The sequence below is a fragment of the Stegostoma tigrinum genome, chromosome 18 (assembly GCF_030684315.1).
Source record: "Stegostoma tigrinum isolate sSteTig4 chromosome 18, sSteTig4.hap1, whole genome shotgun sequence".
Taxonomy (NCBI): domain Eukaryota; kingdom Metazoa; phylum Chordata; class Chondrichthyes; order Orectolobiformes; family Stegostomatidae; genus Stegostoma; species Stegostoma tigrinum.
Genome location: NC_081371.1, coordinates 26,871,225 through 26,894,862, shown reverse-complemented (window position 1 = coordinate 26,894,862; position 23,638 = coordinate 26,871,225). Strand labels below are relative to the sequence as shown.

The window sequence follows — 23,638 nt, the reverse complement described above, 5'->3', positions numbered from 1 at the left end:
CTCATGCCCAAAATGAAAACTATCCCCCTTCTCCTTATACAACCCGCTCAATTTAAAATAATGGTCACATCCTACCTATTCACTATTCTCTTGCCTACTACATTTAATCTTACTTCCAGGACAGGGATCAATTTTTGTCTCTGATGCTTAGCAGGAAACAGCACTGCCTTTAAAATAGAACAATTCCCAATCAGTATTCTGTATTTTTCCTAATAATTATCCTGCAGCGAAAGCAAAATGCAGTGGACTGTGGAAATCCCAAATAAAAGAAATGTCAGAAATATTAAAGAGATTATAGAATAATGGAGAGAGAATCAATCTTAATGGCTGGGATTTTGCCAGGTGCATGATGGCAGGTCAGTGAAGGGACTTTACTGTCTGAGGCCAATTAAAGACTATCATTTATTCCACTGTCCAATTAAAGGTGGTGGCCTGCATCTTGAAAATTACCAGGACAATCGGAGGATCTTGATTGATGATGCTACTGAGGTTGCAAGGGGTAAGTCAGGGCTCCTGTGTGAAGGTTTATTATGATTTTATTTTAATGTGCCAAAGCCAGACAATTAAGTCCAGTGATCAGAGATAATGGGAACTGCAGATGCTGGAGAATTCCAAGATAATAAAATGTGAGGCTGGATGAACACAGCAGGCCAAGCAGCATCTCAGGAGCACAAAAGCTGACGATTCGGGCCTAGACCCTTCATCAGAGAGGGGGATGGGGAGAGGGAACTGGAATAAATAGGGAGCGAGGGGGAGGCGGACCGAAGATGGAGAGTAAAGAAGATAGGTGGAGAGAGTATAAGTGGGGAGGTAGGGAGGGGATAGGTCAGTCCAGGGAAGACGGACAGGTCAAGGAGGTGGGATGAGGTTAGTAGGCAGATGGAGGTGCGGCTTGGGGTGGGAGGAAGGGATGGGTGAGAGGAAGAACCGGTTAGGGAGGCAGAGACAGGTTGGACTGGTTTTGGGATGCAGTGGGTGGGGGGGAAGAGCTGGGCTGGTTGTGTGGTGCAGTGGGGGGAGGGGACGAACTGGGCTGGTTTAGGGATGCAGTAGGGGAAGGGGAGATTTTGAAACTGGTGAAGTCCACATTGATACCATTAGGCTGCAGCGTTCCCAGGCAGAATATGAGTTGCTGTTCCTGCAACCTTCGGGTGGCATCATTGTGGCACTGCAGGAGGCCCATGATGGACATGTCATCAAGAGAATGGGAGGGGGAGTGGAAATGGTTTGCGACTGGGAGGTGCAGTTGTTTGTTGCGAACTGAGCGGAGGTGTTCTGCAAAGCGGTCTCCAAGCCTCCGCTTTGTTTCCCCAATGTAGAGGAAGCCACACCGGGTACAGTGGATGCAGTATACCACATTGGCAGATGTGCAGGTGAACCTCTGCTTAATGTGGAATGTCATCTTGGGGCCTGGGATAGGGGTGAGGGAGGAGGTGTGGGGGCAAGTGTAGCATTTCCTGCGGTTGCAGGGGAAGGTGCCGGGTGTGGTGGGGTTGGAGGGCAGTGTGGAGCGAACAAGGGAGTCACGGAGAGAGTGGTCTCTCCGGAAAGCAAGCGAACAAAGGAGTCACGGAGAGAGTGGTCTCTCCGGAAAGCAGTCCAGTGATCAGATAGCTTTGATGCACCTAACACTGTTAAGAGTTATCAGGAAAGCTGTTCTGACACAAGTAGAGTCCTTGTGTGTGCTGCAATGGTTGTCAGTAGGTCAATTAATTGAATAATTGTGGGCTGTCTTCTGGTTCATGTGTGGCTAAGCAAATACTGTACCCATCTTTTGAAATGTTCCACAGTGGTGATCTCATGTCTGGCTTTCCTTCCTATACCTTCCATCATCATTTTGCCAGCCCATCATCAGATTGCCAGTGACCAGTAAAATCCCAGACAATGCTTCAGGTCAATGTCCTTTCTTTAGAAATTATACTGCAGAAACACACACTGTCACAGCATTAAATTTTTTGAAATGTCGGATTATAATATAAATAATATAAGAATATTTATTTTAAAGAAAAGTTTGCTTGTCTAAAATATAAATGGGTAAGGATCATTGTGTCTTTTGAGCATTCACTCCATTGACCACTGGAGTGTCTCTAGCATAATTGTTAGTTTTTCAGCTCAGCGACATATTGGTATTTAAGCACAATTAGTTGATGTTATCAATCATTTAATCACTCAATCAGGCTCAACCATAACCAATATGTTAGGTACATTGAGTTAAATGGAATATAACACTAATTATACAGCAAAACATATGACTATGGCAGACAGAGAGAACTAGCCGAAGTCTCACAAGACAGTTGGTAAGCACAAGCAGTTTTCTTTTTCTTTCTGTTTCCTTCTTAGTGTCTTGTATCTTGATGATTTCTCAAGCTACCCAGGAATCTTAGGCTGAAGTCTGTATGTAAGCAGCTTGATGAATTCTCTCTTCTACCTACCGCAAAAGCTTCCTTCAAAAATGTATCCTTTTACAGGTCTGGATCTGGATATTATATTGGCAAGCCATCATTGCGCTTATAAATGTTTCCTTTAATTCAAAATGCCTAACAGTATGTCAAGTTCTTTGTATAGCTCATAGCGTTAAAGTCCACCCTTCTATGAACTCCTATAAGTAATACACTTGCTTTCTGCCTTTGATCAACCAGGCCATCACACCAGAATTCTGAATCTCGTTCTATTCTGTTTCGCACAATCAATTTCATAATTCCCTTAAATACCTTTCTGTACCTTTGAACTAATTTTCAGAGGCTTCATGGTTCTATTAGCCTGTTATGAATTGTTTCTGCTAAGAGCTATCTGTGAGGCCAGTTAATAAGTCATTCACAGGAGCCGTTCAGTCTAATCATTCTAGAACCACAGAAAGGTGCAAAAAGAGGCCATTCAGCCCATTGTGCTTGTGCATACTGAGGAAAACAAAACAAATTGCCACTGTGATATCACCTTCCAGCACCCAGTCCATAGATTTGAAGGTTACAGCACTTCAGGTGAAGATCTGGGTATCTCCTAAATGATTAAGGGTTTCTGCATACTCCACCAAACAGGGCAGTGAACTCCAGCCACCTGCTACCCTCTGGATGAAAATCTTTTCCTTAAGACCCATCAAACTCTTCTACCAATCACCTAAAATCTGTGTTCCCTGGTAATTGACCTGTCCAGTAGGGGAAGTAGGCCTTCCCTGTCTATTCTATCCAAACCCATTTTTATGTTGTACACTTCAACTAAGTTGTCCTCAGCTTCCTCTGTTCTAGGAATAACAACTCTTTCCTCACACCTGCAATTTTTAACTTGTGACAGTACCTTTGTGAATCCCATCTGTACTGTCTCCAGAGCAGTTATATCATTTGTCATCACACTACCTTACATCAAGAACACATCCGAACTGACCACAAGATTCCTACACCCACATTAACCCTATGATAACTGCTAACCCGAACCAAAGACCTGTTACCCACTATGGACAGGACCAACGTAATATTCAAAATTCCTTGCAAAGACTGCCACAAACATTACATTTGACAGAAAGGAAGTAAATTAGCCACAAGAGTACACGAACATCAACCGTCAACTAAAAAAAAACGTGACCAATACTCACTCATCTCCAACCACAAAGGAAAACCACCAGTTTGATTGGGACAACACCAGGATCCTGGGACAGGCCAAACAGCGCAAGCAAGGGGATTCCTAGAGGCGTGGGCCTCCACTAAGAAGTTCATCAACAAGCACATAGATTTAGGCCTTATATACACTCCACTGCGAAGGAGAGCCAGAAATGAGGACTCCAGAGTTTAAATAACAGGTGGGAAAACACAACAGCGCTTCATCAGAGGCTGAACTGATGATGTTACCCAGAAGGGTAATGAAACATCTGCAGAACAATGAAGCAGCTCGGCAAGCCAACCAACCATAACATCCACAACCCGAGCTACAAATCTAATCTAAAACCTTAGATATCCTTTCTGAGATATTGTGACAAGAATTGTGCAGAAAATTTCAGCTGTTGTCTCGCCATCATTTTATGCAGTTCCAGTATTCGATCCCTGGTTTCTGTACCTCCCTTTCAAAGAAAGCATCCCAGATGTTTACTGTATCACCTAATCTACCTGTCCTGACACATTCAGGGACCTGTGGCCAGGTATTCTAAATGCCCTCCCATCCTCTATCAATATCCTCCTGTTTATTCTGTATCCCCCTGCCTTGTTTGCCCACTCCAAGTGAAGTGTCACACAATTCTCTGGACTGAATTGCATTTGCAACTTTTCTGTCCATTCAATCAAACTATTTATATACATTTGGAGTTGACAGTTATGCTTGTCACTATCAATTTCATGGTCCGTTTTTAATTCATCTGCAAATTTGTCAATCATGTCTCCCACATTTAAGTGTGAGTTAGTAATACATCAGAGTGTTTGCTCCCAATGCAAGTGAAGGTTATCGCCATTAAAAATGGCTGCTGAGATCTACCTGAGCACTGGTGATATACAGCACTGGCATGGAGTTGTTCTTTATTTTCAATATTTGTGGGTGAGAGACAAAAGAAAATAATTTAAAATTTTCAAATTCAATCACTCCCATCACTACAGTGCTGGTAATTTGCACAGGTTTGCGCAGTTGAGCCAGTTTGCTTGATTTACAGCCGGGGTTCTGTGTCAACAAACTAGCCAGACAGAAAACAACATTAACATGCGAGCTACATGTTAATTGAAAACAGTCTGTATATTCAATATAGTTCAAATATTGTTTTAATCTTTAGATTCTGCGATAATGGATTTCCATTCAGTAGCTTCCTTTGGTGCTCCACCTAATGGTGGCATTGGCCATAAAGGTGACCTTAATATAGTATACTCAACAAATGGCAAGGAACCCAATTCTGCGTCCTGTGGAACACAATTGAGAATCACTTCCCTTCATAAAGCATTCATTGACATTACCTTTTATTTCCTATTGCTGAGCCTATTATGGATATAACTCATCACGGTATTCTAATTCCCTGCACACTAATTCCTTATCAGAGTATTGAAGCATAAGACCATAAGACACTAAGTTAACTTTGATTCTACTTCTGCACACTAATTAATTTTTGCATTTCAGCAGGCATCTTAATTAGTTGAGGTTAACTGAAGTTGCTAACACAGCTTTGAAGTGTGATTATTTGTTAAGTGTTTGTCTGGTTGCTCTTCCCCCTTGCAGAGACCTCATCTGATGGTGGCTGCTTTCCGGGAGATTTCATTTTCTAGGCATATACATTCTTCTAGCTTTGTTTTTCTACTTCAAGTTGAAGAAGATTCCAATAAAATTACACTTGCAATATTAAACTATTCCTTTGCATATTTCAACTTATATATTAAATATATGGGCTTTCTTAGCATATTTCTAATTAGCCTTTATGACCTTGAGTTTTATTATCTGAAAATGGAGAATACAGTTCACTCCAACCTCTTAGTCTTTTTGTCATCAATGTGATGTCTTAATGACCCTGAAATAATGTTTTTGTTGAAGCCAAATATCACTAACTGAGGAATGGCTAATAACTGCAGTAACATCAATAATTTTTTAAATCAATTGTCCTGTTGCTTCACTCATTGCTCAACATTATTTTAAATTCTTTTCTCAAGAACTCAGTCAGCATGAAATCTAATTTGGCATTGATACTGGCTGCTCAATCAGAGTGGCCTACAGGGCTGAAATCTCTCCTGAGGTGCTCTGTTCACCAGAAGAAAAGGTTTTTTGGTTCCCATGCAAGAAAGAATTTGATCAATACACCACAATGTCCTAACTCCAAGGATTTTTTTGCCATTTTAACCTTTACAGCAGGATTAGAGTGTGTTGAAACAGTCCAAATTGGGTGATATTTCAGATACAGGTTTAACATATAGAGCAAAATTGTTAAAGGACCTGGCCAATTTAAACTTAATATCTCTTCCCCATTGAGTGTGAATTTCTCTGCTGGCATTTGGAAAATAAAAATGATCAATGGCCCATTTTCAGGAGGGCCCTCCTCCTTCATCTTTGGTACTGTATTGACAAGTTGTATGTTGTTAAAAAAGAGGATAAAAAGGATAAACAGTAACAGCATACCAGCTGCGCGTGATATTGCTGTGTTACTGATAAAGTTCAGTAGGAAAAGAGGAGGCTTGATGTCCAAATACTCTATTATGCCCTGCCTCTAGCCTAGCTGTCACAGTGGCTGTTTTTACTAATATTTTCAATATTTACCAACACTGTCAATGGAGGAGTCATTCATTGGTCACAATATTTGTAGCTTTTCAGCACCTTCTTTCTGATCCAGTATATTGAAGCCCTTCTGTGCATCAACATCTCTTCCAAAGAGAGTGATAATGTTTACTATGCACTGTTTAAGTTTTTTTGAGATGCAAGAGGCATCTTTATGTTGTGCACATGATGGCAGGAAGAAGCAGTAAGCATGGTCAGACAGATGAAATGGTTGTAAGGATTTTAGCAAATTTTGCGTGAGCGTGTAGGTGGAAAGGGATGCACGTGAGATTCTCTGCGGCCTTGAGGAAAGACATGGTAAGTGGAAAGGAGAATAATTGATACCTTGGTGGCTAAAGTAATATCTTACGGGAAAGTACACAGCACAAAAGATGTAAAAGTGATTCTGTAATTGGCTATCCTGGATGGTTCATGCTTTCTTTTCCCTGCACCTCAGAAAGGCTGTAGAGACAATATTGGTTTTCATGATAATTCTGCCAGTTCTTTGTAATTTGATCCGATATCTGTTAACTATCATTGGAGGAAAAGAAAAGGCGGTGGTGCAGAGCAAAACTAAGAAACAACAAAGATCTGAAGTTATTGGTAGGAGTAAGTGTCATTAAACAAAAGTCACAGTGTATTAAACAATATATTAGAGAAGCATTTAGGATGTGTAATACAATAAGCATAGGCAATTAAATTCAATATATTGCTTGGGAAAACCCAATGAGCACTAGTGTTGTAGAGGATGAGTTTCTGAAGTGTCAAAGGGTTGGTTATCTGGAGCAGAATGTCGAGGAGCCAAACAGAGGAAAGGCTATTTTGGATCAAGTATTATGTAACCATAATATGAGATAATCTTACATAGTATTTGAAAGTAATTCAAACTTAAATTTGAACAAAGGAAATAATGAAGGTGCAAAAACCAAATTGGCAGAGGTGAATTGGGAAAATACATTCAAAGGTGTGATGATGCAAGGCAGTTGATAGACTTTAGAGCATTGTTATGTACTTTAGTGCAATTATACATTTCTTCAAGGCACAGAAATAAGAAAAGGTAAGTCAGCTATAGTTAACAGAAGAAGCTAAGCTTTCTGTAAGATTAAAAATGAAAGCATACAAATTTACAGAAATAGTGATAAACCTGAGGTGTGGGAAAATTTCATTGTCCGTTCACGCAGAGTAAGCGTGCTTAGGATTCAAAAGCTGGTCAAAAATAATTTTCACCATGTCATTGGTGCTTGTAAATTGAATCTTGGCATTTCATTGATGCAGAAATATGTTGCAATGGCTTAAGAAGAATCTTTGATCAGGACTCTGAGTTGCTGCTTGGCCACACAGCTCAAAGGGAGCATTGGCCATGAGTAGCATAGCATTGTCATTGTTATGCCATTATGTTGCTGGTGAACACTGATTGCTAATGCTTGACCAGGTGCACAATGATTTTTTACAGATAGCATAGGCTCCAGGGATGCTGGTGGTGGAAATTCAGGGTTTGTTGAATTGTTAAGGAATGATGCAGGGTAGGGTGAGTCTAGAATCAGGTGAGGGGCATGCCACAGGGCGAGGTGGATGGCTAATGAGTTGAATTTGGTAAGATGCAGCAAGAATTCTTACTAGCCTTGTGGGAAGAAGCCCTATGTGAAACTTAATAAAACTGATGCATAGCCAAAAAAATGTCAGATTTAGTCTTTTGTGTCTTTCTTCACTCTGGATGATACAAACAATCTCACAAAATTAGAGATCCAAGGGACTAGAGAGAATGAGTAATTGAAGGAAATTAGTACTAGCATGAAGGTTGTGTTGGAGAAATTAATGGAACCGAAGATTAATAAATCCCCTGGACCTGATGTTCTACGTCATGGAATGGTGAAGGAGGCAGCTGTGGAGATAGTGGATGCACTGGTGACCATCTTCTAAGACTCTACAGTATAGTTCCTGGGAACTGAAGATATCTAATGTCACCCAAACAAGGAAAAGAGAGAGGAAATAGGGAATTTTAGAACTGCTAGTGTTAGATCAGTAGCACAGTAAATGTTATAAAGTATCTGATAAAATGGCATTGCATTCAAATGGTCTGAATGGGCATAACATGGATTTATGAGCAGAGAATTGTGTTTGATGAAAACATTAAATCTCTGAGGATTTTACTGAAGATGACATAGGAGAGTTGGTGAACATTTGTACTTGGATTTTCAGAAAAGGGACTGGTTGGCAAAATTAAATCATGTGGGAGAGAAGGAAAATTACTGAAATGGATTGGGGATTAGCTACTGGACAAAAGTAGAGAGTAGGGCTAAATGGGTCATTCTTGTTATCAATGATTTGGATGCAGTGACTAAATGTAATATTTCCATGTTTTTTGATGGCAGAAAGCTAGGAAGGAATCTGTTCTAACATGAAGGTATGAAGGGTACTTAAGTCAATTTGGACAGGCTTAGACAGTGGGCAAGAACCTGGCAGGTGGAATGCAATGCAGAAAACTACAATGTTTTCGACTTGGTAGGAAGACCAGACGTGCAGTGTATTTCTTAGATTTTAAGAGGCTACAAAGTTCCTTTAAGTAAAAGGAACAGGAATGGGCCATTTTACCACTTGAGCCTAGTCTGCTGATCTGGCATTCTGCATGTCTACTTTCCTACCGTATTCTTGCAACCTTTGATTTTCCCTCCTGATTAAGAGTCTATCTTAGCCTTAAATATGCACTAGGACTCTGTCTCACAGCTCTATATAAGTATTTGAAAAATAGCTGTTGGCGTTCTATAGAAAAAGGGAATGGGATTAATGTTTCCCAAAAAGCCTGTACAAGCATCATGTGTCAAATGTTCTCTACCTCTCCTTTCCTGCTCTCTTACACTGCTGCTTTTCCCCTCCTTCCCCTCCCTCGACTCCTTGAATTTATTTCCATTTCAGATGCAGCAATTAAAGATGTAATAAATATCCCTCTACTGCACCCCAAGAACATGTCTCAAGACTGTGTTCCTGCTGCAATAGTGTGATAATTCCACTTCCCACAGATGTCATCCTTATGGCTCTTTAAATTAGCTCCAGGGTTGTTCAATTACGAGCAACAGGCTGAAGTATATTTCAGTTGAGGGTTTTACAGCAAACAGAAAGAATCTGCTTTCTTTCCATTAATCTAGCCTAGTGATGACCAGATCTAACAGTTGCACCACCAGGAACTCATTCGCATTTACTTGTTTGTGTATTCATCTCAATGTTTCTGGGCTTTCCACATGGAATGGTAATGATAAGAAAATTTGTTGTAATTCTTCCAATCTTCTTTGAGCTAATGTAGATGATATTATTTAAAAAATACATTCACAGCACTTGCTCTTTCTCAATTATGCTGTGCAATGAGGAAAATTGACCTTTAAGACCATGTTTACATGTACAGCGTAATTATATCACTGAAATGACAGCCATTGGAGACTCTATGGTGAAACAAATCAATTGCAATTCATGGATTTGTTGATTAATTATAATTCATAACAAGTCCTCTGAGTAATTAATGACTCAGCTCTAATCATTAATTACGCAATTAGGACACTTGGGCACACACAACCAGGGGAATCAAAGAGCAGAAGGTGGACATGGATCTGGAATCTTCTGTGCCAACATCTACTACAGTTTGAACAACAGTTGATACAGTAATGATTTAATTGTATGTTTGACCATTGTTGTATAACAAATTGCTTTGCTGTAATTAGATCAGATCCATTAGCACTTTCACCAAGATTCTGCCATTTTAGTGTTATCACTTAAATGAAATTCAGGAATTATGAGATTATCATGGAAAATCATTTTCATGTTGGTGACTTCAGTATGACATGGCAGTCCATTTGATTCACACCCTGGGTTAAAATTGCTATGGTTTTATCTTAAATTTTATGGTATACTCAGAGTGACAATTAAAATAACAGATAGGGTTAAATTTATTAAAGTGATGCATCTGCATTTGAATCTGATCACTAATTTATTCATTGCATTCCCATGTGCCATGACCAATCAGCTGTAATATATCAGATTTAAATTACAGGAGCCAAATTTTAAAATAAATTTCAATTTATCTTGGATGAAATTTAAGTTTAGTTTATAAGACTTAAAAGTGTTAAAACATCTTCAGGTTCAAAATAACCATGAAGTAAATGCCAAGGAATAATTGCTACTTTCTCAGTCTGAGAGTTGGAAAACAACTTACAATGTTATGGAGTAAGAGAAAGGATTAAAAATGGGAGGGAATTGAGTGGTGAGAGCCAAATACTGTGAAGGCTTCTTGAATATAATAATTGTTCATTCTCATCATGTGGATATGAAACTTCAGGGACGGAGATAATCAGTCAATAGTGACAATAAGAAATGAATTTGTCTATGCTCCCAGATGATAGCAAACCATATAGCATTAGGGAGCACTGCATTATCACTAACCCCAGTGTTGCCCATTGTGATCATTAGTTGCCTGACATATTTTGGACCTTTAAGTTGCTCCAGTTACTCTTTTGGGAAAATGAGCTCCGTTTTTCATTTATAAAATGCTTGCACACAAACATTTATTCAAACTTATTTCCATACACTGAGACATATATGCGTGCATGTTGAGGCACATTTATTAGGATCAATTACACTTCCATCTTCCCAGTTTCTATGTTTTGCTGAATTCTATAACATGCTAATTCAGTGCTTCATTTGTATCTGACTCATCTTAGATCTAACTGTCATGTTTTAATTACTAAATCTAATTTGAAGCAGTCTGAATTTTTACAATTTGCTTAATAGCGAACGAAACAGAAATCCTCAGAGATCAACAGATACCTAACTGAAATTTTATTGAAATTTAGAATGTAATATGAAGAACAGCTGGTCCACATATAATGTGAGTATTATTTAAAAGGTCAAGCAAACAAGATGTTGTTGATCAATCCTTTGTAATTTACAATACATCAACATCGTGCATTATTTTCCATTAAGGGTCAGTGAACTACAGCATAGAAGTCAGATTACAATATATGAGTTGAGTTTTAAATTAGATTTTAAAAATTACTGTTCTATTCTTGTCCTTCATTTCTTTCTTTCCTGCCAGCTCCTATTTAAATTATCTTCAACCAGATTTCTTCAAACAATTTCGGGAAACATCTAATACTTTCTATAAAATTTAATTGTTTTCTGTGCACTTCCTTTGCACTGTATATTCATCTTCCCTCTGAGGACCTGGGTTATTTATTTCACATAATTCTGATTTTCTGGTTTATTTCTATCTGCGTAGCTCCTATATTTACATAAAAATGTACAAGTTAGAAGCAGGAATAGGCCTATTTGTGCCTCGCATCTCCTTACTTAAGGAAGGAGGTAAATACACTGGAGGTGATTCAGAGGAGATTTACCTGGGATAAATGGATTGTCTTTTGAAGAAAGGTTGGACAGACTCGTCTGTTATCACTGGAGTTCAGGAGAGTTAGAGGTGGCTTGATTGAAGTGTATGAGATCCTGAATGGTGTTTTTTTTATTCATTTGGGAATGTGGGCATCTCTGGCTGGACCAGCATTTTTTGCCTGTCCCCCGTTGCCCTTGAGAATGTGGTGGTTAGCTGACTTTTTGAACTGCTGCAGTCCACCTGTTCTGGGTTGACCCAAAATGACATTAGGCAGGGAATTCCAGGATTTTGACCAGTGCAGGAATGGCAGTATGTTTTCAAGTTAGGATTTCCAAGTGGCTTGGAGGGGGACTTGAAGGGTTGATTAGATGCATGTGGAAAATGGTGTTTCAGCTTGTGAGTTGTGTGGTCAGGGAGGCTTTACAACTCTCCGTCTCAGAAGATGGGTGGACACAGAGTCCTTGAGTATTTTTGAGGCAGAGAGAGAAAGATTTTTATTAGGGAATGGAATCAAAGCTTTTTGGCAGTAAATGTGGAACTGGAATTCACAACACAGCTAAATCATCCAAGATCTTATCAATTGGTGGAGCAGGCTTGAGGAGATGAATGACCTTTTTCCGTTCCTATTTTATATCTTCGTACATAGTCTCACCAATGCCATGTTGCATAACCTTCCAAATAGCCAGTTCTTTTAAGACCCTACCATGAGCTCCATTAAAATACAAGGACTTTTCAGCATGTGTTTCCAACAGTTTCACAGATACATTTTCTTTCTTTCATCCTCTATTTAGGCGTCCAGGAGCTCCTTCACTATGAGATCACTAAATAATCCGACCTCATTGCCCCACCTAATATAGCCCTCTTGTGAATGACTCCAGAACATGGTATTCCAAGTAACTACCCCAAAAACATTCCATGGATACCTACTCAATGCTACATTTGCCCATCTGATTTTTCCAATGGTTTTAAACCTGCTACCTGACAAGCTCCCATTGTTTATTCCTTCATACTTTGCCCTACTATGTGATTACTGCTAAAGTACATAACAGTAATGACTTTCTGCCTTTAATATTTCTCAGTCTAAATCAAAGTCCTTTGAATTGCTGGCTTCCTAAACTCCCTTTTGTACTAGTACCATCGTTAATTAAGAGAAAAACCCCTTCAGCTTTTCCTCACTACCTATGCTTCCTGAATTCCTTGTAACCTTCAATGTTTTGATTCAAAGCAATTTCGTCCTGTAGCCATGTCTATCAGATCATACTCAATTATTTCTATTTGCAATATCTGTTTTATTCCAAAAGCTGCATGCATTTTTATACAGAGCCTTACTTAGGTCCTTTTTATTATTTTGCAATTGCATGCCTTCTGTACTGCTTCCATTTCTGAAAGCTGACAGATCTCTGTCAAAACTCTTCAATTGATGGACTGTTTCTTCATTAAAACATATATTTTTTTAAATGCTGCAGTTATTCATAAAATATACAACAATACAAAGGTTGTTACAGGAGCATAGTGCACACAGTCATGCCAAAATAATTTTTTTAGCTTTCTTTAGAGATTACAAAGCTGCAGGAGATTGAGATGCATTTTGTTTTGATTTTCAAGCCATCCTCAGGTCTGAGGTAGGCTTGATGAGCCCAAATAGTCGTTTCATGCCAATTTTGTCTATTGCAAGTGTTGGTAAAGTACATAATGAACCAATAATGGGACATCAACATTTTCTGCTAAATAAGCATTATAAGACTTACTTTTCCTCCTTGCTTCTATTTACACAAGTACTGACAACTATAAAAATCATTTGACACTTTCCGTACAAGTTAAAGGAACCAACGGAGAGAAAATTCTCTAATATAGCCAATTATTCAGAATTGTGAAATCAAAAGCAATGAATGACAGAATTTGATTAAAATACATTGAAACAGGAATCAGAATGCTCCAAGGATAATGCAAATGAAGGGCCTATATGCAGTATAACCTTCAAATCCAGCAAAAGTTCGGCAATATCTCAGAAAAAAAATTGCATGTCAGGTACAATTGTAATGATAAGACTACAGAGGTAAATTTTCTGCACAATTGAAGTACCTTCAGCAAAACCCAATTGACATATATTTGACAAATCCATAATACGTTTACCTTGCATGATACGTGAAAACAAAAATTGACACAGACTTTTTAGTGTCAGTAGTATTGATGATCTCATAGTGAAAGCTCTCCTGGGCACTATAATCTGATTGAATTTTACATTCAATTTGATGGAGAGAAAAGTGGGTCCAAGACGAGTTTTATAAACATAAACAAGGGCAACTGTGTGGATATAAAGGCAGAGCTAACTCAAGTGAACCAGAAAACTAGGTTCTGAGATATGACAAGAGAGATGGCATTGACAGACTTTTAGGGAGATATTTCCGAATGCACAGAATTGATGCATTCCAATGAGAATAAAAAATTGCAAGAGGAAGATTTACCATTTGTAGTTAACAAAATATGTTGAAGATCAGTTAAATATCAATTAAAAAGGAAGACATGTAATTGTGCAAAAATGAGCTGCAGATCAGAAGATTGGAAAAATCACTTAACAAAGCAAAGAATGAGTATAAGATTAAGAAGGATTAGAATATGAGACAAAGCTGATTAGAATTATTAAGAAGATTGCAAGGGTTCTGATAGATAGTTATAAAGAAAACAAGTTACAAAGTGAACATGGTCCTGGAGCACGTGAGTCTGCGGAATTAGTAATGACAAATAAGGAGATGAATTAACAGGAATTTTGCATCAGTCTTCACCGTAAACAGTACAAGTAACATCACAGAAATAGTTGCATTTCAGGAAATGAAAGAGAGTGTAGATAAAAGAAGGGTAGCATACGGAACAACTTTGCTGTGATCTTTCCCTTTCTTCTTTACTGTCTCACATTCCCATCTCTTCTTGAATGTTAGCATGCTATTTTATTCTATTTTTCATGCTGTTTTAAGACTTTGTTTTTTTAAATCCATGTTTTCTGGTGGTGTAAGTCCTTTTCTAATGATGACCATAACTTTGATTTGTGTTCTCTGACCTCCCATGTCACCGACTTCATCAACACAATCCACCACACCCTCAAATTCACCTGGACCATTTCTGACACCTCCCTCCTCTTCATGGATCTCTCCGTCTCCATGTCCAGGCATGGACTCACCACCAACATCCGTTTCAAATCCACTGACTCTCACAACTACCTCAACTGCACTTCCTCTCACTGACCCTCTTATGAAAATTATATCTCGTACTCACAGTTCCTCTGCCTCCACCTCATCTGCTCTCTGGATGAAGCGTTCTACTCTCGGACTTCCCAGATATCCTCCTACTTTAGAGACCATAGTTCCCCTCCTCTGTTATTAAGGCTGCCTTCAACCGTATCGCCCCATTTCCTGTGCTTCTGCCCTCAAACCCTCTCCCACCAACAATAATAAAGATAGAATCTCCTTAGTCCTCACGTGCCACCCCACCAACCTCTGAATACATTGCATCATCCTCCTACATTTCTGCCACATACAATCAGATCCCACCACCAAATCTTTTCCTCACCACCCCGTCTGCATTCCGCAGGAACTGTTCATTCCACAAATCCCTCATCAGCTCCATTCTTCCCACCTGGCCCTTCACCACACCCTCTACCACAAGAGGTGCACCACCTGCTCCCACACCTCCCCTCTCACCTCCTTCCAAGGACCCACACAATCCATCTAAATCCACCAGAGATTCACCTGCACTTCATCTTACCTCATCCACTGCTCTGTCGTTCCTGGTGTGGTGTCCTCTGTATCGGGGAGACCTAATGCAGACTCAGAGATCAGTTTGCAGAGCATCTGCACTTTGCATGCACCAGCCAACCTGGCCTTCTGGTTGCCATCTACTTTAAATCCTGTGCTCACTCCCCCAGCGACATGTCCATCCTTGGTCTCCTCCACTGTCAAAGTGAGGCCAACAGTAAACTGGAGGAACAACACTTCATATTTTGCCTTGGAAGCTTATAGTCCAATGGCCTGAATATTGACTTCAAAATGTCTCCTCCCCCAAACTGTCCATCTTCCTACTCACCTATCCACTCCACCGTTCACACTGACCAACCACAGTTACCCCCACCTGCATCTGCCTGTTTCCATTTCACTTGCCTTCCACCCAGCCCTGCCCCTCTCCCTCTATTAATTTCTGGGCTCCCCTCCCTCTTCCGAGTCCTGATGAAGTGTTTCAGTCCAAAATATTGACCTCCCTACTCCTCGGATACTGTCTGACCTGCAGTCCTTTTCCAGCTCCACATTTATTGACTCTAGCTTCCAGCGTCTGCAGTCCTTACTGCCTCCTAGTCGCTGAAAATCACATTATTACTTGTGGGAGACTGCTGTGCACAAGTTGGCTGCTGTGCTTCCTGTTTTACAACAGTGACCACATTTCAATATGGTTCATTGGAATGTGAAGTGCCTTGCGATGTCCTGTGGCAGTGAAAGGCAGTATATAAGTAGAAATCTTTCTTTTTTTCCTATGACCTTGTTGTTTGATCTGTAATATCTCTCCTAACATGTTTGTTTCTATTTCCCGTTGTCTCAGATGCTCCAAACCTATTTCAGATTTATTTATTCCTATAGATTCACAGAATTGTTATAGCTCGGTAGGAGACCATTCTGTCCATCCTGTCTACAATGGTCCTGTTACCAGGTGACAATCTCCTTTCTTTTCCTTGCAGACTATTTCTATCCAAGTAATTATCCAATGCCCTCTTGAATGCCTCAATTGAACCTCCCTCCACTACATTTCCAGACAGTGCATTCCATGCCCTAATTGCTCTGTGAAACAGTTTTTTTTTCTCAGATTGCACCTGTTTCATTTGCGCATCACTTTAAATCTATGTCCTCTTGTTCTTTTCCTTATCACAAACAGGGACAACTTCTCCCTATCTACTCTGTCCAGTGTACTCATGATTTTGAAAACATCTATCAGATCTCCTCTCAGTCTTCTTCTCTCCAAGTAGGACAGTTCTGACTTCATCAATCTAACTGATGTTTCTCATTCCTGGAACCATTCTTGCAAATCACTTCTGCATTTTGTCCAATGCATTTCTTTCCTAAAATGAAGACAATATACCTTTATGAGTTCATGTGGAAGCATAGAATATTTGAGCAGAAGTAGGTCCTTTGCACCTGGTCCATCTTTCAATATGATCATGGCTTATCATCCAACTCAGTATCCTGCTCACTCTTTCTCCCCATATTGTTTGATCCCTTCTGTTCCTAGAAATATATCTACAACTTTCTTGAAAGACTTCAATGTTTTGGCCTCAACAGTTTCCTGAGGTGGATAATGCTGATTGCTCACCATTCTCTGGGTTAGAAAATAACTCCTCATCCTTGTCCTCAAAGGCCTCCTCAAGCAATGACCCCTGGTTCTGCACACCAGCACTCTGTTTCCCCCACTCCAATCATGAACATCTAACATGCTTAATCCTAAAGAATTTCAATAGTCTTCATGTGAGAACCCCACTTATTCTTCTGAACGGTAGTGAATATATTCCTGACCAATCTAGTCAGGCACATCTGTCTCATAGAACATAGAACATAGAACATAGAACAGTACAGCACAGAACAGGCCCTTCAGCCCACAATGTTGTGCCGACCATTGATCCTCATGTATGCACCCTCAAATTTCTGTGACCATATGCATGTCCAGCAGTCTCTTAAATGACCCCAATGACCTTGCTTCCACAACTGTTGCTGGCAACGCATTCCATGCTCTCACAACTCTCTGTGTAAAGTACTCGCCTCTGACATCCCTCTATACTTTCCACCAACTCATCATCCTTGTTTTTCCATATCTTCAATTTTCTTTTTCTTAACTTTAAACTGCCTGCAGACAATGTTTCTACCACAACAGATGTTACACCATTTTGTGGATATTTTTCCCTCTTGCATTCAGCTAGCAGAAGTACATTGCTTTTACATAGATGCCACTGAAACACTTGGCTAACTACTTGTCAGGTAATGCTGATGCTTCTAAAATCTCTGCTCTTGCCTCGCACATGTAACTCTTGACAGAATAATGGCATTGCCACCAGAACCCCGTCCACCTGCCATGCCAACCTGCCTTCTCCAATATTAGACCATCCAAGTTAATTAACATTCTTAGAAACTGGGCTGAATTTTGTCAATTTATGACTGAGTTCTGTTGAATGAAACTCATAGCACCCAGCCTTCCATGGCTCATGGTGACTTTTCTCACACAATCCTTCACTCTTTGTCTCATTAATGATGCAAACAGCTTCAATGGTGTCTGTTTCATGGACTTGCTCAGCAGGAGAACGGTGTCTTTCTTGCCGCATGTGGCATATTTGAATCCCAACTCCATTGCACTTTAGACACTGCAAATCAGCAAGTGCCTTTCACACTTTGGTCCTGTGTAGTTATCTGAAAGGAAATGGCCCAGAAACTAAGTGAGCTTGTCAGTTTACTAGCAGGGATCTGGAAATCACGGTTGATGGGATGATGGAAAGAATAGTGCTGTATCCTGCTCACTGGAAAAGAAGCCACACCATCAGACCCACACAGACAGGACAAAGAAAGGAGCTTAGGTCAGTGCAGTTCCTGTGTGATATGTAATGCACGACAGTGCAAGAACAGGCCTAATGATCATTCATGTTCTGCAAAGTCAGGAGCCATCATCTTCCCTCTGCTATCATCTAATCACATGGCCACTGCTCACTCTGGCTCTGTAATTGTACACACCTCTCACCAAGGATCATAGACTACAACTCTCAGGACTGCATGTATCATTGGTGTCAAACCTCCTGGAGCAATTCTCTGCTATTCCTGGAGTCATCTCAAAGGTGAAAAATTGATTAAACCACTGAATTGTTCAATTTTACCTAACCAGATATGTCTAATTCAGAGTTTTATTATTAAAATCACAACCAATGTCAAGAAGGAAACATGAATTGCTGGCTTATAATTCCACAACGTGAACACGACTCATTTTTAAAATTCCCACACATACACAAACAGACACGGAGAGAAAAGGCAAGGTACCAATATTACAGGCCAAGGAGCAAAAGTGTCAGAGGTTCACCAGTTTGGTGAATTGTTTTCCTTCAATTCCCTTCCAATTTGTTTTGATCCTTTGTTGTAGTCATCAGGTTGCAAAGACACTGATTTATAATTTTTCATTCATTGGCTGGAGAGTTACCTGTTCAGTGTCTCTAAAGGTAGCATTTCCCTTTTCCTCTCAAGAAAGGAGATGCAGAGATAGACAGAATAGGTTAGCTCCTTGGAATTTTCTTCTTCAAACACAGAAGGAAAAGAAAAAAGAGAGGGATTTAGGTGTTTCTGTATTTCATAAACTGGATGTTTCTGCTGTAATGTCCAAGTACAAAGCAGTAGCCATTTTTCCAGGAGCCAATCATGAAATTGTTACCATACTGAGCTCTCCTTAACATACAGAATTGATCCTATTTGAAGAACCAGTCAAATGTCTGTAACTGGGTAAAACTCTTCTGAATACACACCCATGGAGCTAAGACATCTGGCATCCTGCCTCCCATTGCTAGAATGAGGCAACATTGTCCATAACAATGAGAGAAGTTAAACTATTAATGAGATACATGTATGGAATTAAGGTTGCCAATGTTCTTTAGTGATGTTCAAAATTCAGTGATTAAACCTTAAAGGGAAGGTTGGAAGTTCTTTTCTTGATATTGACATACTGCATTTTTCCTTTCTGCCATATTTTCACACATGCCTTGCTGTGGGTCACCTGTCCATTGATTTGTAAACCATGGTTGCAGTGAATTCTTATTTATACCTTTTAAAGTTCTGCTCATCTCTATATGCTTTAACCCTGAAAATTTCTGAAAGTATAACAGATAACAGCACAGTGAGAGCTCTTGAGCAGTTTACCTTCGTAACTCAGGAGATTTACATACAGGTAACATGATTGAAAGAGAAATAAGGGACAATGGAGGTGAAGGGTGAAATCAGTTACGCAAACAAATAATGTAAGGGAAAGTAGCATTGGACTGAGGGAGAAGAAAGGCAGATGGAATAGAAGTAAATGTTGCAATTCAAAAAGAAGATGAAATAAAGGAGCAAGCTGATTAATGTCCTTTTAAGATCATGAATGGTTTTGATAGACAAAAGCCTGAATTTCTGGAAAGTTGGAAGGGCTTTGTGTCTCTTTCAAAGTAGCACAAGTGACCAGAATCCAGAGGTCTCACCTCCCAAATCCAATATTAATTTCTGACAGCGGTTTTAGGTGTTGAGGGGTAGGGTGGTTTGGTGGGGAGAGCATAGGGACGTGGCTGAAAGGGAGAGGATAGGAAATATTTTATCCATTATTAATTTGCAAAGGCTGCAGCACATTGAATTGAGCAGATGCAATTTGGATCACTGAGATTCTTGTGGTCTTTTGATATTTGAAAGAAAGTTCTCAACTTATCAGATTTCGTTCCAAAGACGAGGACCCTTTTTGAGAAAGTCTACGTGCTCCTTTGGGATTTTTAAAAGTAGACATGAGTCTACATGAAAATGAATAATGTCTTTGAAACTGTCAAATCGTTTAAATACTTTGCCCTTAAAATTTTGAAAAAAAGCCAGCCTGAAGATAAAAAAAGATTAGTACTTGCAATTTCAATAGGTGTTTGGTAACATAAGCCTAAGGTGTTAATTATAGAATTATTACTATTTGACTATTTCCAGAACCTCTCGTTAATACAGCAGGAGCCCTGTAAATTCACAGTTTGGTTGAGAATTCAGAAAGATTATAAAGTGACTAGCTCATGTTTTTGTACATGACCCCAATTGTGTCTGTGGCTAATGTAGATGCATTTAACACGAAGCTAGGAAAATACATGATGGAGAAAGGAAATGAACAATATGCTGATGAGATTAGATGAAAAGAAGTGGGAGGAGCTTTACATTGCATATCACAATCCTGATGGGCAAATTATGCTGGAAATCAAGCCCCACCATTCCACAAGTTGTCACACATTCTATAAACGACCAATTGAATCACTAAAATGGTTAGTTTATCTGATTTTGAGAGTTATCTAAGATAACAGAAACTCACTCCTGGTAAACAAAATTACCTGTTAACAGATGACAAAATTAATCTTTTACTAACAATTTGCAGACTTAAGTCATATCCCACTTAAATCCCAGCATACACTTCATTCACAACTTAGATAGAAAAAACATAGTTCTGCAGAAAGATTATGGATACAAAGTGGTTTTTAAAAAGTATCAAATTCTATGAATCAAAAGTCCAAGTCACAAGGATGAAGTGAGGTGAATTTTCCCAATTCTTTGCATTTTTTGAGTGATGATATTCCGTTGTTGTAGACTACAGAAAATCCTCAACTTAGTAGCTAGTCAATTGGACATGGGTCTTTCCTTAAACTAAAACTTCTTATTATAGTCTTTGAGTGTTGGATTTCTTCCACTTAGAGAAGGAGAGAGTGATCTTTGCTCACAGGCTTTCTGGAAGTCTGACTGCAAGTGCTTTTTCTGTTCTGTGTCAAATCGTAATAAATCCAAAAGCCTGTTGCTAGATAGTTTTGCTTTCAATCCAAAGATCCCTCCAGCCAAATGTTTCACAAAGTTATCAAATCCAGCTTCTCCAAAGGTTACCTGACTTGTGTAAGCAATAAATGAATGTCATGTCTATTCTTCAAGTTATAATGGGTCAGGTGTGGGGAATGGGTTTAAAGGGCACTGGTTGTATGATTTCCTAAGATTTTCCAGTTACCTGACATGTATGACATACCTGGCAAAATTCAATCACATCTCTATGCAGTCCAAGTCAATAGAAATGATTTTGTATTTTGGCTTAACCCTCCTTTCTATAATCCACTGGTAGTACAACTTGATATCCCATTATCCATTTCTTATCTGCCTGAATATGTAATGGTCTCCATTTCTTCATGAAGTCTTCATTTTTACAGTAGTAGCATTTTGGGATTCACTCAGATTCTTCTGGCAAGCTTCCTCCAACAATATTGGCAGAACAAGGCAATCATGGGTAGGCAGGTGAAGATGTAGGTGGGCACACTTTTAATGTCACTAACTCAGTGAGAAGACCGCTGCTGACGAAGCTAGCAACACACAAGTGCACTTTAATTTTTATGCACTCACACAGGAGTGACTACTTTCACTACTTAACTACTTTCATTCAGTTCTCTCTCTCCAATCTTGCTTAGTTTTATTTCCATGGCCCTGTTTCTTCATGTAGCCACTTCGATTCTTTGCTCAGTTCCTCTCTTCCCTCAGATTTCTGCATATTGCCTTTTTCATTGTTGTGTTTATTCTACTACTTTAGTTCTATTTCGCTTCTTCTCTTCCTCATTTGTCACATACTTTCTCCCAAACCTTATTTTATCTCTCTTACATCGTCTCAGTTTTGTTTCTCTGCTTTCTTAACTCGTTCTTTATTTCTGGCTTTTTCACACTTTCATTGTCACCTTACCTGTTGCAGCAATGTAGCTATCAGACAGAGAGGATAATGAGGAAGATGAAGGATCTGCATAGTTCTTCACTAACCTGGAAAGATCTCAGTAAACAAAAATGGATATTGTCAGTTGGACTGGCCGATCTGTGGAGAGAAAGCAGGATTAATGTTTCAGGTCTAATGACCCTTCTTCAGATTAGAAAGGTTTCAAATGAACATGGGGAATGGGATTTTCATGAAGGAATAATTCAGAAGCAAAATACAAAATACATTTTGGAGTAGAGCTTGATCCTCATTGTACCTATTTTCCATGTGTAAAATGGGTGGAATCAGAGCTGGTTTTCAGGAGCAATGCTCCAAGGTAGACTTAGAAGACCTCCCTCCTAATATTGGATTTGGCTATTTTACATATCTCCCTGGCAGAGTCCCAAGATAAGCAGCAAGAAAATTACATACTTAAGAGCAAGAACTCAGGTGGGTCCTTTCAAGAATCTTCAGCACTACGGTGGCCTAAACAGAGGCTGCTTAGAGAAGTGACTTTTGCAATATTACACAATGTAATTGTTTGGCACTAGCAGGAGCAAAAATGCTTTTCCAATATACATTATCTCTGTTAACAACCCTCAAATTCACATTGCGGCTCTGTATTGAAAGGACAATATGTTTTAACGGGCCAAGGAAAGGATGACCAGGAAGAAAGCAGATCACCAAGATCCCATGGCCATTGTCTTCTCCTTACCCAATGCAGGTTTGAATTTGGCACCAAGAAGCAGGCAGCCAATCGCATTGACATATCCTCACAAAACACACAGCAACAATTATGAACTTGTTACACCACCACAATTTGATACTTCATTCAGCAAGGCAATACTTTCAAGGGTTATTAATACTTCAATATCTGGGGCTTTTCCTTTAAACAGAGGCCATATCAGAAAGGAATGCTCATCTTGGATGGCATTTCCAGCTGAGAAACAAGACATTTTAAATGGGAAGTGGGAAATGGGCAAATTGGTTCCTTTGGCAAAGTCTATAGGACATATTCCAAGATGTGTAAGATGGTGAAGGTTTTCCTGACTATTTGCCAATATTTGGATATCTACACTGAAGGCAGAAATACTAGAAATCACAGCAGATCAGGCAGCATCTGTAGAAAGACAACAAGCTAACATTTCGAGTCTAGATGACTCTTCATCAGAGCTGGATATTTACACATACATAACTGACAGCAGACAATTACCATGCAGTATGCATTGGTTTACTCAAAATATTCCTTGTAGTGATGAAACGGCCTGCCAAAGTACTATTTAAATTTACCAGCAGTCAGTTGATTTTTAATTGGTCATGCTGGATGATGCCCAATCACACGTTCTAGATGTGGCAATGTGCTAGATACAGTGAAATGCTTTCCCCCATAATACGTTCAGGAATAAGGGAAACTATCTTGAAGTAACAGCATGGCTGCTTTATACACACATCAGGAAATGTATGCTTTATACAAAGGGTAGTGGAAATCATAGAATGGTGCAACCTAGATGGGTGCCATTTGGCCCATTATGTCTGTGTCACCTCTTTGAAAGAGCTCTTACAGTTAGTCATAAT

At 39.4% G+C, this 23,638-nt stretch overlaps 1 protein-coding gene across 7 annotated transcripts in view; it reads left to right on the top strand.

The window, feature by feature from the left end:
• The window catches only part of chrm2a (cholinergic receptor, muscarinic 2a), a 68,728-nt gene that overhangs the window by 36,897 nt on the left and 8,193 nt on the right, over positions 1-23,638 (top strand). For 4 of the 7 annotated variants that reach the window (XM_048549578.2, XM_048549580.2, XM_048549579.2 and 1 more), the window contains one exon: positions 425-499. The exons of the other annotated variants lie outside the window; for them this stretch is intronic. In XM_048549578.2, the coding sequence (XP_048405535.1) occupies positions 476-499 (24 nt within the window). In that variant the 5' untranslated portion in view covers positions 425-475. The remainder of the gene's footprint in view (positions 1-424; positions 500-23,638) is intronic. 7 annotated transcript variants of the gene reach the window in all.